The sequence below is a fragment of the Micropterus dolomieu genome, linkage group LG08 (genome assembly GCF_021292245.1).
Source record: "Micropterus dolomieu isolate WLL.071019.BEF.003 ecotype Adirondacks linkage group LG08, ASM2129224v1, whole genome shotgun sequence".
In the NCBI taxonomy this organism is placed as follows: Eukaryota; Metazoa; Chordata; class Actinopteri; order Centrarchiformes; family Centrarchidae; genus Micropterus; species Micropterus dolomieu.
In genome coordinates, this window is record NC_060157.1 from 25,101,267 (window position 1) to 25,119,590 (window position 18,324).

The following is an 18,324-nucleotide window of genomic DNA, read 5'->3' on the forward strand; positions in this document are numbered from 1 at the left end:
TTTCTGTCAGCATGGAGGATAGTGGCACCAGCTTTCATCCGGATATCCCATTTTCTCTCTCTCTCTCTCGCTCTCTCTCGCTCCCCCCCCCCTCCCCCCATTCTCTCTCCCATACCTGTTTCCCCTCCCATCTTATCTTCTGTTTGTCTGTTTCCCACTCACATTTTTTAATTGGACAGACTAATGGACTAACAGAGTAAGTAGGATGGCATGGTGGAATGGCTAATCTAGCTCCATGTGGGTCTACATGGTAACTGTATGATAACAATATATGAGTCGATGGTAACAACGTACAATAGATGGAAGTAACGTGACTACATCTCATCCAACTTTAACCTGGTCTCATGGTTGTGGACTGTGCATGCTGAATGTGTGTGTGAAAGAAAGTGTGAGTCTGTTAGTTATCATAAATGGCGTCTCACCACTGACTCTTTTCTTCTCAATATTCAAGGCGCTGGTGTCGGCCCAACCATCCAGATTGGCGAACAGACAGTCATCACCGTGGACGCCAAGGCTGCTGGGAAAGGAAAGGTGACATGCAGTGTGTGCACACCCGAGGGGGCGGAGCTCGACGTTGACGTTGTCGAAAATGAGGACGGCACTTTCGACATCTTCTACACGGCGCCGCAGCCTGGCGAGTATGTCATCTGCGTCCGCTTTGGAGGGGAGCACATCCCTAACAGTCCCTTCCAAGTCACGGTGAGTGATGGGCATTTTAACCTTCATTTAACCAGGGTGGGTAGTTACTGCAGCGTAATAACACCATTCAAGACCAGAGTAACAGCTGAGATGTTGCTTTAAAACCAGACTGATGTTTACTTCTAATGGGGACTGACCAGCAATTCCAGGATTTTTGACAGCTTGAAGATACTAGGATAACAAACAGAGCAAGGTTTGAGTGAGAGATGATGCATGGACCAAAGATCCGTGACGCTGTTTCTCCCTACAGAAGCTTCGTGATTGGGTCCTGGTTGGCACCAGACATTTTCTAAATCACCCTGACTACTGTTTTATTCCCCTCCAATCCCTTCCATCTTTTTTACCCTCTCCATCCCCGACACCACCCCTACCTACCCCCTCACCACCTCCCAACCCCTCAGGCGCTGGAAGGAGCTCCATCAGACCAGCTCATGCAGCAGAGCCAAATCCCCCAGTACTACGCTCAACAGCCCTGGGTACCTAAAGCCTCTGCCTCCAGCCGCTCTCATCCCTCTCAGTTTTTGTTAACTTCCTCTTTCCTCCCTTTCTCTCCTCCTTTCATCTCGTGTACATCACCATACGTGACCTCCTTTCATCAGCCTTTATCAGTGTGTGCTGTCTCTTATCGCAGGTGTTTCATCTCTGAGGGGGCCTTTTCTCTCGTTTCACTCCCTCCACCTCATAAACAGGAAACCTTAAACACATGGGGCAGTGCAACAGAGCTGCACAATATCAAAAAGGAATATTCTTCAACATAGGAACTTTTTCCTTTGCAATTTGGGAATTAAATACTTTTTGTATTTTCCATACATCCTTGTGCAGCCCATCTGTTCAGCAGTGCTTCATGTCACCTCGCTTTAGAGACAAAAGCAGCCATTTTGAGAATCAGCAATGTGTCAGCTGTGCCACATTTTACAAAATGGCGAACTGTGCTTATTCATTCTCCCTCGACCTACCGGTGTTTTTGTGCTCACCTCATTCTCTCTCGCAGTTTGTGTCGGTGTCATCATCCTGACCATGATCACCATTGTCATCTCCATTGTCAATCATTTCATCTCATGATTGTCTCATCCCATTTTGTTTGCTGGTGTTTGGAAGCTTTTACCCCTCTGCCCTGTGTCGACTGCAGTCTGTGACGTGTGCTGTAACCACACGTATCGCCACTGACCTCTGCTCTCTGTCTCCCAGGCAACAGACAGACCAATGGGAATGAATGGTCTGGATGTGGCAGGGCTGAGACCGTTTGACCTGGTCATCCCGTTCACCATTCAGAAAGGAGAGATCACAGGTAACATAAACAAGTCTGCGCCCCAAATCAACTTTAGTGAGGATTTCTGTGTTGCGTGTACCTCAACGTATGTTTCCATCCTCTGCTGAAGGTGAGGTCCGAATGCCATCAGGCAAGGTGGCCAAGCCGGACATCACAGACAACAAGGACGGCACTGTTACTGTCAAGTACGCTCCCACTGAGGCCGGCCTGCACGAGATGGACATCAAATACGATGGCATTCACATCCCTGGTACAACTTACCTCCGAAGTGTTTTTGTAACCTCTAAGGTGCTTGAGATGTTTTGTTCTTTGTTCACTCATTCTCTCTCTCTTCTTCTCCTTCTCTGTTATAATCACAGGAAGTCCCTTACAGTTCTATGTGGACTACATGAACAGTGGTAATGTCAGTGCCTACGGCCCTGGCCTCATTCATGGGACTGTCAACAAGCCTGCTGTCTTCACTGTGAACACTAAAGATGCTGGAGAGGGTACGTAGCAGCCACGTGGCAGACTGACTGTCTGCAGCAGCTTGTGTAGAAATTAGTTGAATCCGTGGAGATGCACATATGTATTACGTCTAACTCTTATTAGTCATGACTGTACAAATACATTTTATTCACCAGTTTGCTCAAACCGAAGAGAACGATAAAGCAGGAGAGAGGGCCAAAATTATTAACAAAGGGACAAACCTAATCACACAAAACGCCATCTCTTCATATCCTGTCCTTGTAGGTGGTCTGTCTCTGGCCATCGAGGGTCCATCCAAGGCAGACATCAGCTGTCTGGACAACCAGGATGGGACCTGCACCGTGTCCTACCTGCCCGTCCTGCCGGGAGACTACAGCATCCTGGTCAAATACAATGACAAGCACATCCCCGGCAGCCCCTTCTCCGCTAGGATTACTGGTAATATAATCTAGCAGCGTGACGGACAAAGATCGGGAACCACTGCCCTGTCTTTTCTCCTCTTGAGTGTGTTTATGTCATCAGCGTGCACCCTAACTGGCCTGTCACTGTTGGGTCTTCAGGTGATGACTCCATGAGGATGTCCCAACTAAAGGTGGGCTCAGCCGCTGATATCCCACTGGACATCGGAGAGCTTGATCTCAGCCAGCTGACCGCCTCCCTCACCACGCCCTCGGGCCGCGAGGAGCCCTGCCTGCTGAAGATGCTGCGCAATGGACATGTTGGTGAGTGTGTGTCTGACATAAGCGAGGAGACGTCGACTGAAAGGATGATTCTTAGCTGTTGTCATGTTTTTAACCCTCCCCTCCTCTTTTCACGCACGTGTCTGTCACAGGTATCTCGTTTGTTCCCAAGGAGATCGGAGAGCATCTGGTGAACATCAAGAAGAACGGTCGCCACATTCCTAGCAGCCCCATTGCTGTTATGATCAGCCAATCAGAGATCGGTGATGCCAGCCGCGTGCGTGTGAGTGGCCAGGGCCTGAGCGAGGCCAGGACCTTTGAGCCTGCAGAATTCATCATCGACACTCGTGATGCAGGTACGCGCTTCATATGAAGCGATTTCTACAAGTGTTAGCTGTTTTTTACATTTCATTTTCAGTCATCCAGTTTTTTCATTTATTACCACTCCCTTGTGTTTCTTCCATACAGGCTATGGCGGCCTGAGCCTGTCCATTGAGGGGCCCAGTAAAGTGGACATCAACACTGAGGACCAGGAGGACGGCACCTGCAAGGTCACCTACTGCCCCACTGAACCAGGGAATTACATCATCAACATCAAGTTTGCTGACCAGCATGTGCCAGGTGCTTATCTTTAGAACAGCCAGGAGTGACAGAGTAGAGCCGAGTTGTTCTGAATTGCTAATCTGAGTCAATCATTGCGTTTGTGCACAGGGAGTGCGTTCACAGTGAAGGTAACAGGGGAGGGCAGGATGAAGGAGAGCATCACAAGGAAGAGGAGAGCAGCATCAGTTGCCAACGTCGGCAGCCAGTGCGACCTCAGCCTCAAGATCCCAGGTGACTAAAACAGGAAATAATGATGATGCATCTCTCCTTTAAAGCGAGACCATTTAACTTTTGGAAAAAGAAATGACACATTCTGCGTCTCTCAAAATGAAAAGTAACAGACATGACTGACTTTCTCTTTTCCACTTGTTTTACTGTGATACTACATTTTAACTACATTTAATTACAGATACACATTTAATTGCAATGATTCAAACATCTGTCTGCCTATCTCTTCAGAGATCAGCATAGCTGACATGACAGCTCAGGTGACCAGCCCGTCTGGCCAGGTTCACAAGGCTGACATTATGGAGGGAGAGAACAACACCTACTGCATTCGTTTTGTCCCCACTGAGACGGGTGTGCACACAGTGTGTGTGAAATACAACGGCGTGCACGTGCCTGGCAGCCCGTTCCAGTTTACCGTCGGCCCGCTGGGAGAAGGCGGGTCTCATAAGGTTCGTGCTGGAGGGCCGGGCCTGGAGAGAGCCGAGGCTGGAGTACCAGGTGGGTGTGGTGGCTGGATTATTAGTGTTTGTGTGTGCGTGCTTCGATATGTAATTGTACACAGCGTACCTGACTCTGTTTGTTCTGTGTAGCCGAGTTCAGTATCTGGACGAGGGAGGCTGGAGCCGGAGGTCTCAGCATCGCTGTGGAGGGGCCGAGCAAAGCTGAAATCACCTTTGAGGACCGCAAGGACGGCTCCAGTGGAGTGTCCTACATCGTGCAAGAACCTGGTGAGAGAAGAGAGAGGGAAAGATTTATGAATGGATGAGAATTAAGCTGCAGATAAAAGTTATACATCCAGTGTATAATGTGATTTTCTCAAGTGCTGTTTTTTGTTTTGTTCCACTCTATATAGTTATACTCTTGTCCCTTTTTGGCATAAATGTTGTCTTTTTATGGAGAAATTAAATCAATATGCACATGTTGTGGACGCCTGTCACTGTTGTGTTTTATGTTGTAGTGACTTTCTGACTTGAAATCCGTTCTCCTGTAGGAGACTACGAGGTGTCGATTCGTTTCAATGACGAGCACATCCCTGACAGCCCCTTCATCGTGCCTGTGGCCTCACCGTCAGACGACTCACGTCGCCTCACTGTTGCCAGTCTTCAGGTGAGGCTCTGAGACACACACACATCCGTGTGCGCACACACGAGGCCACAGGACACTGCCTACAATGCAGCAGCAGCTCGTAATTTTACTTTTTGTGCTTATTCAGATTGAAGAATATTATGACCACTGTAAAATGCAATTGTTGCAATACCAGAGACAATTTAGCTTTTGTGGTTTCACACTATAGACAAATATTTACTGGTCATGAGGACTTTGATAGTGTGGGTTCCATAACTGAAGCAGATGACATATTTAACAATGTATGATGGAACAAAGTGTAATAGTTGGTTTATAGTTAAATATATGGCAGAGTAGTGAATGTTTTAGTTGGCCAAGATGGTTAGAGATCCATAAGAGGAGAGTTCAGAGGTACAGGGTAGGAACAGCTGCTGCTGTATTGTTGGGCCGTGCAAGGGCCTCTGGGATACTAGAGGATTGTGTGTGTTTCTCGTGCCTCATTCTAAAGGCTCCCAACAGCCTCCCACCTCTGAAAGTGATACGGGGTGCTAAAGGGTTAAAGAGGTCTAACATGGGCTGTTTCCTCTCTGGTCACACTTTCACAAGTACATGCACACAATACTGTGGAAGCCCATTTCTGACAGATAAGGACAAAGATTAATGAAACGTTCTGCAGGATAAAAAAACCCCCTCAACATTATGAGATAATCTAAAATGTGACTTTCTCATTAGGTTGACTTGTGATAAGTATTTTTATTTTTACCCCGCGGAACTTTCCAACTATTTTTTTTCTTTTTCTGGTGGAATTGGGCTTTGGTAAAACACTGACTTTCATACATAAATATGTATCTTCACCTGCATGCAGACCCACCCTCACAACAAGCACAAATGTGCTCACACACATACATCATAGTTATAGATAAACTGTCAAATTTGCGCACTGGGTCGTTCTTACAAAACACTCTTCTCTTTACACAAATACCTGCCTTCTCTGCCTTTTCACTGTACAGCCCTCCTCTTTAGCCTTGTTAGCGACCTCCAGGTAAGGCAAATGTTAGCCTAAGTTATCTGAATATGACACTGTGGTGATCATGATGCTATGAAAGAGACAGTCTTAAGTAACAGTTTGCTGCTTGTCCTAGTGAGCAGGGGGAAAGTGGGATAGTTATTTGGTTGGTGTTAAATAATGGTGATCCAGCGTTGAGTGTGTGAGTATGTGTTGTCGAGCAGGAGTCGGGTCTGAAGGTGAACCAGCCGGCGTCATTTGCCGTCAGCCTGAACGGGGCGAAGGGTGTGATCGATGCAAAGGTCCACAGCCCATCTGGAGCCCTAGAGGAATGTTGCGTCACTGAGATTGACCAAGGTAACCACAGGGATGGCATCCAAACTCATCTGAACACCTTCAGGCTGCTCACACTCACACATTTTGGAGAATCAAATTTTGAGTATCGCGGGAACACTTTTCCAGGAGCCTTACTTTTCCCCTCCCCTTTGTTTGTATAGACAAGTACGCAGTCCGGTTCATCCCCAGAGAGAACGGTCTCTATCTAATTGATGTGAAGTTTAACGGAAGTCACATCCCTGGTAGTCCGTTTAAGATCCGAGTTGGAGAGACGGGCCAGGCTGGAGACCCTGGGATGGTGTCCGCCTACGGAGCAGGACTTGAGGGAGGCAGCACAGGTAACACACTGCCCCTCTACGCAACAGAACAAAATTTAAGAGGAGTGGAACTTAGTTTCAGCTCAACAGTCTTTCCCTGTCCTACTAAACATCTGTCTTGTTTACCTCCAGGAACTGCATGTGAATTTGTTGTGAACACAAGCAAAGCAGGCCCCGGCGCTTTGGCTGTGACCATCGACGGGCCCTCCAAGGTGAAGATGGACTGTGTGGAGTGCCCCGAGGGCTATAGGGTCACGTACACCCCAATGGCTCCTGGCAACTATCTCATCTCCATCAAATACGGCGGCCCTTATCACATCGTCGGAAGCCCCTTCAAGGCCAAAATCACTGGTGAGGAAGGTCTTTGTTTTTCATGCAATGCATGATTTTACTGAAAATGCAAAAGAACGATTAAAAACTGAATGTAAATACCGCCAAGATTAATTCACACTCTCTTCCCCATTTTCCAGGTTCCAAACTCGTGTCCAGCCACAGTATGCACGAAACCTCCTCTGTTATGGTTGACCCTGTGACCCGCGCCATCAGCTGTTCTCAGCAGGCTGTTCCCACCCAGTCAGACGCCAGCAAGGTCGTGGCCAAGGGCCTGGGCCTGACCAAGGGCTTCATCGGTCAGAAAAACAGCTTCACTGTTGACTGTAGCAAAGCAGGTATGTGTGATTCAGATATTAATATATTTGTTGTTTTTTTTTTCAAGAAAAGTGTCTTTAAATGTGTGGAATAATTTTTGTGTCGCAATCCTGATCACACAATGGGACATTTAGAGCACAGAAAAATTATATATATAATATTTTTTAACATACTTGACTTCTAGAGAAGTTATTAATAGTCACTCTCACTCTGTTTTACTTTCCAATGCCATGTGTGCTCTGAAGTTTGCCCGCATGCTCCCTGAACAAACCAGCGTTTCAAACAACACAATTTCGCAGCACAATAAATTCAATCTGTGCCAATTTTTCTGAACTTTAAACCACCAATAGATTATCAGCAATAGCAAACGTGCATACAATTTTGTGTGCTTTCCTTTATTTGTCTTTGCATGATAATTTCTCTACAAAACATAATTCATGGGCTTGCAAAAAAAAATTATTCTGTAATCACAATGTCACGTCACAATATAATTCCATGTAAGCACAAAGTAGTAAATCCTCCCAGACTTCACACTCATCTGTCTCTGTCCGCAGGTCGTAACATGCTCCTGGTTGGCGTGGATGGTCCCAAGGTCCCCTGTGAGGAGATCCTAGTGAAACATTTGGGCAACCGCATGTACAACGTCAGCTACCAGCTCAAAGAGAAGGGAGAGTACATCCTGGTGGTCAAGTGGGGCGACGAACACATCCCCGGCAGCCCTTACCACATCACTGTCTAAAAGCCCAGCTCCACAATCAGAAACTTAAACCACTGTTTTGAAACAACGGAAATTCTAACCGATCATTGTTTACAGCTCAAAGTCCCTCCCATGTTACAAGTTAAGATTTCTGGCTTTATTTGCATCTTATTGTATAACTATTTAACCAACTAGAAAACAGTGTTTACCCTCAGCCGCATTCTCTGTTTTTCCACAAGTGAATATTTTCATACCAACATCTTCACTGTAACCCAGTCCAGAATCTCTCAAAGATCAATGCATAGACAGAAAATTCCTCTCTTTACGGTTCTATCGCTCCATTTCTTGTTTCATTCTTCCGCTATAATCGCATCATTCAGTAAATCTAGGGAGGAGAAAGATGCACCTTTTTTATTACTGTAAGCCAGCAGTCTGTTGTGCCTTAGGCTTTTTACATTTCAGGACACAAGTGGACATTAGTAGATTTGTCTGAACTGGTGTAGAGTGATAGGCTAGCATGGCGTAGTGTAGCAGCAGTAGAGTTTGGCGCCGCTGAGCCCAGCATCGGATGCAAGGTTGCTGTTTACACTGGAGGAGCTGCTCTTACATAATGGATTCAGTTTTATATGAGCTTTTATATGAGCAATCACAGGATGTGTCAGAGGTCATAAGCCTTCTTGACCTTTGGGTTTAATATGTAAGAATGTGTAAAAGACCTTTAATTGTCCATATAAAAGTCAGATGAACGGCTCGTCTGTTACTTACAACAACAAATGCTCAGCACCGGCCCAGCTTGCCCCAGCATGTGGTGTTCGTGATGCTCTTTAACTAACCCAGTCGTTTAACCTGCTGCTAGTGTGATCCAGTTTTAGGCACTGCTGTTCTTAAAGCCATTATATGGATTAGAGTAGGGAAATAACAAAAGATTAAAAGATAGGACGACATATGTGAACAGGGAGGAGAAGGACACATTTCACAGTAACTTACTCCTGGTTTGTCTCGCACGTGCTCTCTAGACACCGCTACTGGGAAAACAACGCGTTTTGTGTGTTTTAATGTGTGATACCAACATGTGCTCTGCATGTTCATTAGGTTGTGAAACTCTAAGGATACAGAAAAGCCTCTGATTCAGATTAACATCGACATGACATGTGGTGGCGTTCGTGGTGGTTCACCTTTTTGAGTATGGAACTTTTTCATATAAATTAAAAGGTTTTAAAAGGGAAGTTTCTACAGTTGTGCTGGATGGAAGAGCTGATGATGATGATAATGATGTTGTGGTTTGTCACGTCCTGAAAACACGATGACCAAAAACAAAAGAGAACAGATGTTGCTTTGTTTTCTGATCAGTGTTTGTATCTCACCCACCCCCTCCCTTTATCCTTCCAGCTCGCTTTGTGCGTAATCTATCTTTCAGAACAAAAAAAAATGATTCTTGTCCTAAATAAAAAAGGCTTTAAAAGTGTTTGTAAGACAGTATTTTGATACACAATAAAGTTGTCTAAGTATTTTTCCTGTCAATCTTTTTTTTTTTTTTGAGTGTCTTTTTAACTTGTCTGCTTCTCATTGAATGAACGGATGAATTAAGATACTAAATGGTGACAAATACAAAAAGGATGAAACCTAAATTGAATCAAAATCCATTGATAGTCTTAACAGAGACTAAGTGTGCCTGCGTCGCTCTGTATGGGTGGAATTAATGATACCTTTAGATCTGCAAAAGTTTCCACTGAGTGGAAAATGTGTACATTACTGGAGTCTGCAGCCAACGCCCTTCCTAGAAAACCAACTCCTTATTAGGTCTGATTCACTTTCTACCTCCAGAGGCCGCTGCAAGAGAGGGAATCTTACTGAAAGTCTTGCGTAATAACTTCAAAACATTGCTTATGCAGAGCTCTCAAAAACAGGCCTACCTCTTACTATGAAGCCATCTGGTTAGATTATATAATTGAGACCAACGTGACGTAGCGAGCCTTGTCCTAAGTCAAAGTGCTTAACCATTAGGAAGAAGCCATTTGTAGAAACAAGTACATTTTAAGAAGAGGAATATTAATTTCAGATTTCAAGTAAGAGGGCCCAGATCTTTACCGTTCATTGTATAGTTATAAAAGCAGACTAGTGTTACTTTTACAACTTTATGTAGTTTGTACATACTCATATTCATGCAAAACAAGCAATGATAGCACAGGGAAAACAACAGGAGAATATTGATATAAAAGTCAAAAACAGACTTGAATGGCATTGTAGATGTAGATGATGGCTTTTTTGTTCATGCAGACAGTGCTTCAAAGTAAGTTCTCAAACTCATTTTTGAACTGGTGCTTTTTATTTAAAAAAAAAAGTTTTACATAAATAGGTTTCATAAAGGGAAATAAAAATGTAATTATTTCTATGACCGTAAACAGCAAAATAATGTCTATTTCTTTAGAAATGCGTTTGTTGGATAAATTAAATCCATAATGTGAAAATATGTTCATAAAGTCATTTTCATTGTAGGGTGGAGCCTACACTGAGGATTAGCAGGGCTGTGAAACACAAGTCTGATGCATTTCTTTTAGCACTTTTTAAAATAACATATTTATACCATTTAACATAACATCTGTCTTAACTATCAGATGAGTTGCTGTCCTTGTCACAGTAGAAGCAGCACTAATAACCAAGGGCATCACTTTGTGTTGAAAGGTGGTGGGGGCATAGGTGTTCAGATTAGGGGTGTGATTTATATAAGTAGCTTGTTTTTTAGTTCAACTTACATTTATTGGACAATGCATTGCATTGCATGTATTCTTATTGTGCAAATAAACCTTTCTCAAAGCTTTTAAATTTGTTCGTTAACATTTCTTGGTGCAAGCTATTTTTCAGGACATTTTTAACAAATGCTTTCAAAAAGTGATGACACTTTCATCTAAAGCGCCTTACAATTGCTAAGTATGTCAGAGGTCACACGCCTCTGAAGCAACTAGGGGTTAAGTGTCTTGCTCAGCTACACAGTGGGTCTCTCACACCAAAGGCATGTGTCTTATCCACTGTACCATCACCTCCCTAGTGTCGCTTATACTAATAACGTGTCCCATCATGACAGCGGCCCTGAAACTGAAGCAGCTAAATGGAATTCAGCCATCGTTCACTTTATTATTTAGTCCTACATCTGTTTGTTTTTTCTTGACGGCAGCCTACTACATGAAACTCTTATATAATACTATTATGTAGATATTGGAATACCAATTTATCGCACATAGCTATTGTACCAAATTGCGTAGGCTTGTAGTAAATTTCTTGTAAGTGTGCCAAGTCCCGCCGTCCAAATATGCCAGAGGCTACACCCACTTTTCTGCTACAGTCTGGATCTCCTCCTGCCTTTAGCCGCTTTTTCATTTTCATTCTCAACCGCTAAGTCGTTTGTCTTTTTCAAAGGTAAGTGACATAATTTCGTTTGAACTTTTAAAGCCACCAAATCCACCATTTCCTTTTTTTTAATCGCTGGCGTTTACTTCATTGCTCGCGCGAGATTAAAAAAAGCCGCGAAGTCTGTTTTACTTTGTTGCTCTGCTCTGTCCTGCGAGGTTTTAACCATGATGCATAATTCAAGTGTTGTAACGTGAAACAAAATGAGGTTTAATTATTTGCATTGACATTCAAACGTTGCCTTTACTGTCTACCGGACACCGAAGTTTCCTGCTGGCCCGTAGCTGGTGGGCAGCATATATCCTTCATTTTTCTCTCTCTCCATGCTGATACTTTCGATCCTTCCCTTTTCTAACTATCTATCTATCTATCTATCTGCAGATGTCTTTGAGTGAGAAAAGTAATGCGGAGCTCGGGAAGTTGCTCACTGAGTATGGCATCAAACACGGACCCATAGTCGGTAAGACAAATGCACACATGATATTTCATTAATGACGTCATTACCGGACTCATAACTTCAACCACTCCATCATGTCTGAAAAGTTGTGGGTTTAAAATTGAGAAATGTAATCCTAAATATAAAATAATTATAATAGAAAGTAAAATAATATAAATATGAATGTACCATTTAGCCCATGCTGTGTGAAATGAGGTCTGTTATTGTGCTTGTGTGAATGCAGAGTCTACTCGAAGGCTGTATGAGAAGAAGCTTGAAACGGCCATGGAGAAGGCTGTAGTGAAGCCCTCGCCTGATAAGACCTACTACAGAGAGGAAGGTAGGATGCTCCCCAGACAGCAGGTGGCAGAGGCTGTGCGCCACTCAGCTGATTGTTTATGTTTGGGTCTATAAATGTCCCTACACAGTTGGCAAAGATATCAAATTTGACATTATTACTGGAGTTTGAATGCAAGGGATACCCATGCCTTTACTTGAATGTATCGCTGATCAGCTTTTGCTTTACATCTTTTGTAGGGCTGAAGCTAATTAGTATTTTCATTATCGATTCATGTCTTGATAATTTCACAGATAAAAGTCTTGAAGATAAATGTCTTGAAATAGCTTGTTTTGTCCAGCCAACAAACCAAAAACCAAAAGATAATATTTTACTATCACATCAGATCAGCTTCCCTACTCAATTCATCCACAGCACTCCACAATGTAACATGGTTTTTGTGAGTAGCATAAAGGGAACGACAACTGAATCTCACAACCCTGTGTTGTAAACTCATAAATCTACCTTGTACCTTTTACATAAGATTAACACTATAGTAGGATGAAATCCTCTCAACGGAGTGTTTGGCTTTATTGCTTGAAAAATGTACTTGAAGAATAAATCGATTTATAAAAATAGCTCAGTTCAATTCAAAACACTTATATGAGGCAAGCGAGTTTGCAAACAACAAATACACAAACAACTCCTTCACACATGCCAAAACAATCAAAAAAAGTGATAATGAAAGGAAAGAAAAAGACACAGGTTGTTGGCAGTGGCTTCGTTACACAGAGGCAAAGACATTCAGCAAAAGATTAGGATCACATATTTCCTAGGGTTTGAACCAGGTGATTTTGCGCCCAATAATAATGAAGGTATGATTAACTTGCTGCTTCTTGCAAAGAGTGCATACACCCCTGTCTGTGAGTAAATGAAGATATCCAGTAATCTGCACAAAATAATGGTGTCTTTGATATGATTCCTGAATATACTCATCTTCCTTACTGTGTCGGACATATTTTTTATTGCCAGCCATCTGCAGTTCATTCTCTGTTAACATAGAAAATGATTTCTATGATCATCACCTTATCACATTCTTAAAAACGAATACACAGTATAATCAACGTGTTTGTGTGAATGAGGTCCAAAGTGAGGTAATGTGTTGTTTTTCGTCTTACAGTGGAAGAAATTACCTACATCACATACCAGAGTCCGGTGAGTCCTGAAAGTCAGCTTGTCCCTGTGTTTGAGCCAAATTCCTCTGCTCTACTCTGGAACTGTTATGGAATTATGCCACATACCACCCTGCTTTCATTTTTGACAGGTTAGACGTGAGGTTCATTGGGGCATGTGAGTACAGTTTTAACACACACACACACACACACACAGTGTCATCAGCTTACTTAAGTAAAAGTGCAAAAGTACAGTCAGAAAGAGTAGAGGAATATTTCCGCCTGTTCTTAATTTATATCAACATATTTTTAAGAATGGGTGTCTGTATTTTGAGATAAGAGGAATAAGGCCAGGCAGGTTGCTATACATCAAGAATAAGGGGGGATATTTACTAAGCATTTGTAGCCCCTTTTTCTAGGCGTTAAACTGTGAAATTGCATTTGTCCTTATTTACGACAGAACCACACACAAGTTCTACACCAATGAAATGGAAGGAAAGCACTACAGCTTAACATTTAAAGTTTGGTCTCATGCAATATGTATTTTTAAAGCGTTTGTGTTAAGAGGTGCAAAATATGGGAGGAAATGGAAATCCAAATACCTGCTGCACCTGATTTATCACAGTAGATTGACCAGAGAAACCTGTGTTGAAATTTAATGTCTGGGAGCAACCAGTGTTAAATGTGCAGCACTGTTTTATCAGACCCACTCTGAGGGAGAGAGACTATAGCAGGGAGAGAGACGTGCATTAAAAGATGCACTTGCAAATGTTCACTTCCTGCAAGATGACTAATAACTATGCATAAGTGTCAGATAAATGTAGTGGACGAAAAAGTGCCAGGTAATTTGTGTAAATATCTTTATAGACATTGTTAGATTGAAATTGAAGTGTAAAGTGTTCCTCCATCCAGGGTGAAGCAAAGAGGCAACGCTGGGACAAATGAAGACGAATCAGAACGAGTTGTGGAGTAAGTCTTGCAGAATAAATTAGCAGTGTTTGAGCAAATGAGTTCATCACCTGGGGCCTCATGTATAAACGCGGCCTACGCACAAAAAGGTTACGTACGCTGGTTTTCACGCACACGTGGGATGTATAAAGAAAGTGCCAAAACTCACCAAATGTTTCAAAATAGCATTTCCACTCCAGTTACTGTGCAGTAGTCAATCAAAAACCTAATTATGTCCGTGAATACACAGTAAAAGTTTGATCATGTATGTAGTGTTGTAATAAAATTGAATGCGAGAGGAATAGATCATGATGGCGCTGACATATTTAATTTCACTTCATATCACACATTATCACTTTATCATATAAACATTCAAACCAGCAGTGTTATTTGTGCTCGTGCTAGTGAGCCATAACAATTCCATACCGCACCTTTCAATTGTAAAATAAATAGAATAAGCCAAATAAGTGACAAATCTGAAATCAGTGTCCGCTAAATATGTCATCAGCATCAACTCGAGGGGAAGTAGGCTATACCCACTGTTTCTGGCAGTCGGCTGTTAGCAGAAGGAGCCGACAGGTGTCTGATGGGATCAACAATAGCCTATATAGTGTCTACCTACAGTCTTTGTTTAGAATGATATAATTCTATAAAACTCTCTCTCACTATTTAGTTTGTGAACAAGCTGCATCAAACAATATGTAGGCTGCTTTCTAACTTCCACCTCACAAGCACATCGATTTCTGTATTAGAAAAACAATTTTCCCGTTTTTTTGACATCCACTTTATGTCAGACCTGTTTCCTTTATTGCATTTCTGTGCGCACTACTTTTCAAATTCTGTGAGTACTCCATCTTTCAGTATGAAAGCTGCGCAGTCTTTTATACATGGGGCCCCTGGTCTAAATCACCTCTCACCTGCTCTGCTTCAGGCCTCCTATCCAGAGCACTAACAACACAGCCAATCACAGCACAGTACAATCCAAGGAGCCAGTCAGAAAGTCTGGAGGCCGTGTGTGGAGAGTGATTTGGCTGCTGCTGCTTTTAGCTGTGTTAGCAGCTGTCTTCTACTACTACGCCTACTGCCAAGTGATAAACCAAGAAGAAACTGGAGAAAATGCAGAAAATCCTTCTGGGATTGAATGATCTGATTGGTTGTGGTGTTAAAGGCGTTTAATGACATTAGCGGTCACAGTTTGATCACATTCTATACAGGCGGAAAGGCTGGCAATACTTTATATTTCTTAGCGTCACCAAATCCCATCAAATGACCAAAAACAAGACAAAAAGCTCCAAATGTGGATTCATCCGCCAACAAAAATAGTCCCCAACAAAAATGCACTATTTCCTCCTGTTTGAGTAAAAACTATATATATTTGAGCCATTAAAGATTTCTGCCTTCAGTAGGGACCAGTGGGCTTCAGACAGAGAGTATTGAGACACAGACATGAACACATGCTCAGTCTGGCCTTGGTTTTGGTCTTTTCATGGGACTTGTCGACAACAAAGAATAATGCTCACCCTCTCCTTTTTAATGTCTTTGCTTTCTAGCATAAATGTTGCACTATGTTTTTTAGCTATGCAGAGTTTTGTTTATTTGATTTCCTTTATGTTCTTTAACATACTGTATGTGATTTTTTCTTATATGTGAGACATACATAATTTCATGTAGCACAGACTAGTGAACTGAGACGGAGTCTTTCATATTTCCAAGATACCCTCCACATCATGTCCAATCTAAATTCAAAGGCTGTTTTTTCATACTGTATGTGTTTAAATAAAATCAAGTCTCCAGCTCCCAAGATATTGCAAATGAGTGTTTGAACTTTCTGTAAAACGTGACATTTGAGCAGAGGGAATTCCTAAAGGATGTAAAAATGTTAATGAGGTAAAAGAAAAAGTTAAAAATGAACAGAATAAGAAACATGTTTCCAAACATACAATACTGTCTCTTTCATACTCTCTTCTTACATTAGTCAGTCATTCATTCATTTAGTTATGAAACTGTAAACAAGCTTAATTTCACCAAGCTAACAATTAAAACCATAAGTAAACACTTATATTTACAAGATAGAAGCTTTAAATAGGTTGGCAAAACAAAAGCTCCTGAGTTGAAGTTGTGGTCGGAGGTCACTGAGGATGGGGTTTCACATGGTGATCCTCAGGTTATCTGGGTTTCAGCCTCGATCCACAAAAGCTTCTTGTCACTGATGTGATGGTAGATCCAGTCAGAAATGAAAGGTTCCAGCTGGTGAATCTTTGCCCAAGCAAGTCATAATTTGAACAGGGAGCTGATACAGAAGGTACAAAAAGCGCTGCTATCCCAACACAAACCTTGAGATGTCAAGCCTTTGAGAATAGGTGAATAAGATAATGTCTCCTTTCTGTCCAAAGACTGGTCTAAATGCAATCAGTGAATGTCAGTCATGTTAAAATCGGTGGGCGGAAGGGAAAATTGAGTCTCTGGTATCAACATCTCAGGGGACCTGGCAAGAAAAACAAGAACAAGGTCTCTGGAGTTTACAACAGTCAGACAGCCTACAGTATTTGTGTGTCCTGTAACAGGCTACCTGACAGCAAGTCCCTCAAATCCAAGCGCTGTAGTGAAGATGTTGATGATGACAGTGAAGAAGACTAAGACCGTCACTATGTTGTTCATCATGTTCAACTTGCTTTGTTTCCTGATGTTGTTAAGATCATACTTCACTGCTGGCACAGAATTGCAGCAAAATCAAAAGCTGATGAGCAAGAGAGACATAAAGAGGGGGAGGAACAAATAATGGGATCTTTGAACCAGAGACATATTTGTAAATATTCAATTGCATCTTTTCATGTGACAACATGAAGAAATGACACTTTGCTACAATGTAAAGTAGTGAGTGTACAGCTTTTATAACAGTGTAAATTTTCTGTCCCCTCAAAATAACACATCACACAGCCATTAATTGTCACAAAAGTGAGTCATTTTCACTTAGGGGTGTACTCACTTTTGTTGCCAACGGTTTAGACATTAGAGGTTATTTTGAGGGGACAGCAAATTTCCACTGTTATACAGGCTGTACACTCACTACATAATAGCAAAGTTTCATTTCTTCAATGATGTCACATGAAAAGATATAATCAACTATTTACAAAAATGTAAATATCACTTTTGTGAGATACTGTATATAGAGTTTGAACTTACAACTAAATGTAGTGCGAACAAAATTGGCAATGTGTGAGATACAGGTAAACTAAACTGTATTAAAGAGTTAAAGGAACAGTTTTTCATTTTGGGAAATACTCATTCACGTCAGATGAGAAGACTGATCACACTCTGATGTAAATATGGAGTTAGCAGCCTTTTAGCTTAACTTAGTATAAACGGGGAACAGCTACCCTGGCTCTTTCACAATCCACCAACAAATGCTTCTAAAACTCACGAACATGTTATATCTCTTTTGTTTTCACTTGCACAGAGGTGTAAAATCAAGAAGTCATTGTTTTATAGGGTGTGGTAACTTCCAGGAGAAATAATTTGTTTGTTAGTGTTTAGAGGTGCTGGCAGGCTGGTTACCTTTGGACAGAGCCAGGCTAGCTGTCTCCCTTTGTTTCCAGTCTCCTGGCTCAGGAGATAGAGTGGGTCGTCCACTAATCAAAGGTTGGTGGTTCGAACCCTGGTTCATGTCAAAGTGTCTTTGAGCAAGAAGTCACTGAACCCCAGATTGCTCTTCAAACTTATTTGTATGCCTTCTTTGATTGTTTGCACCTTCTAGACTTAAAGTTTCTATGATCAAAAGTATACAAGTGAAAGAAAGATGCAGAAGGAGGAACATTAAAAACGGGGCTGCAAAAGGTCTGAGTCACTTGCCAATAAAGATGAGCAGCAGGCCCACCATGACCTGTAACATGATGGACATAGACAGCAGGACAATAACGGGGTAGTAGAACTGGTAATGAGGCCCCACAAAGATAACGGCCTTCAGCTGGGATGAGTTGGCCATGAGCAAGGCAACGTCCAGCATGCTCTGAGCCACAGTCTTCTTGGTGGCATAGTGATTCACGTTGAGGCGGCGACAACTTTTTCCAGA

General features: G+C 42.4%; 3 protein-coding genes across 5 annotated transcripts in view; 2 read left to right on the plus strand and 1 right to left on the minus strand.

Annotated features, from left to right (window-relative positions):
• flna (filamin A, alpha (actin binding protein 280)) overlaps window positions 1-9,527 on the plus strand; it is a 44,820-nt gene extending 35,293 nt beyond the window's left edge. The window contains exons 31-48 of one of the 2 annotated variants that reach the window (XM_046057604.1): window positions 452-699; window positions 1,101-1,175; window positions 1,888-1,987; window positions 2,079-2,219; window positions 2,329-2,457; window positions 2,702-2,875; window positions 2,998-3,159; window positions 3,270-3,473; window positions 3,586-3,738; window positions 3,829-3,951; window positions 4,180-4,446; window positions 4,539-4,676; window positions 4,940-5,055; window positions 6,244-6,376; window positions 6,517-6,693; window positions 6,805-7,023; window positions 7,143-7,340; window positions 7,875-9,527. In XM_046057604.1, coding sequence (XP_045913560.1) covers window positions 452-699; window positions 1,101-1,175; window positions 1,888-1,987; window positions 2,079-2,219; window positions 2,329-2,457; window positions 2,702-2,875; window positions 2,998-3,159; window positions 3,270-3,473; window positions 3,586-3,738; window positions 3,829-3,951; window positions 4,180-4,446; window positions 4,539-4,676; window positions 4,940-5,055; window positions 6,244-6,376; window positions 6,517-6,693; window positions 6,805-7,023; window positions 7,143-7,340; window positions 7,875-8,059 — 2,942 coding nt within the window. In that variant the 3' untranslated portion in view covers window positions 8,060-9,527. The remainder of the gene's footprint in view (window positions 1-451; window positions 700-1,100; window positions 1,176-1,887; window positions 1,988-2,078; window positions 2,220-2,328; window positions 2,458-2,701; window positions 2,876-2,997; window positions 3,160-3,269; window positions 3,474-3,585; window positions 3,739-3,828; window positions 3,952-4,179; window positions 4,447-4,538; window positions 4,677-4,939; window positions 5,056-6,243; window positions 6,377-6,516; window positions 6,694-6,804; window positions 7,024-7,142; window positions 7,341-7,874) is intronic. The other variant, XM_046057605.1, reaches the window with a different exon arrangement.
• Window positions 9,528-11,270: 1,743 nt separating this feature from the next.
• emd (emerin (Emery-Dreifuss muscular dystrophy)) lies at window positions 11,271-16,056 on the plus strand. Of its 2 annotated transcripts, none has more exons than XM_046057419.1 (7): window positions 11,271-11,431; window positions 11,804-11,882; window positions 12,103-12,198; window positions 13,316-13,350; window positions 13,460-13,485; window positions 14,220-14,276; window positions 15,187-16,056. In XM_046057419.1, exons 2-7 carry the CDS (start codon window positions 11,804-11,806, stop codon window positions 15,398-15,400), a joined length of 507 nt encoding a protein of 168 aa, XP_045913375.1. In that variant the 5' UTR covers window positions 11,271-11,431; the 3' UTR covers window positions 15,401-16,056. The 2 variants fall into 2 exon arrangements, with proteins under 2 accessions (XP_045913375.1, XP_045913376.1); XM_046057420.1 differs by lacking the exon at window positions 11,271-11,431 and adding an exon at window positions 11,560-11,709.
• The window catches only part of LOC123975000 (ninjurin-1-like), a 3,875-nt gene continuing 104 nt past the window's right edge, over window positions 14,554-18,324 (minus strand). The window contains exons 2-4 of the mRNA XM_046056091.1: window positions 18,105-18,313; window positions 16,825-16,960; window positions 14,554-16,740 (exon numbers count right to left, since the gene is read on the minus strand). Coding sequence (XP_045912047.1) covers window positions 16,665-16,740; window positions 16,825-16,960; window positions 18,105-18,313 — 421 coding nt within the window. The 3' untranslated portion in view covers window positions 14,554-16,664. The remainder of the gene's footprint in view (window positions 16,741-16,824; window positions 16,961-18,104; window positions 18,314-18,324) is intronic.

Excerpts from the sequence above, each read along its gene's own strand:
- emd (XM_046057419.1), top strand. The coding sequence starts at position 11,804 with ATGTCTTTGAGTGAGAAAAGTAATGCGGAGCTCGGGAAGTTGCTCACT. Across the intron at positions 11,883-12,102 it reads CAAACACGGACCCATAGTCG|AGTCTACTCGAAGGCTGTAT; the intron begins GTAAGACAAATG and ends GTGTGAATGCAG. Across the intron at positions 13,486-14,219 it reads CGTGAGGTTCATTGGGGCAT|GGTGAAGCAAAGAGGCAACG; the intron begins GTGAGTACAGTT and ends TCCTCCATCCAG.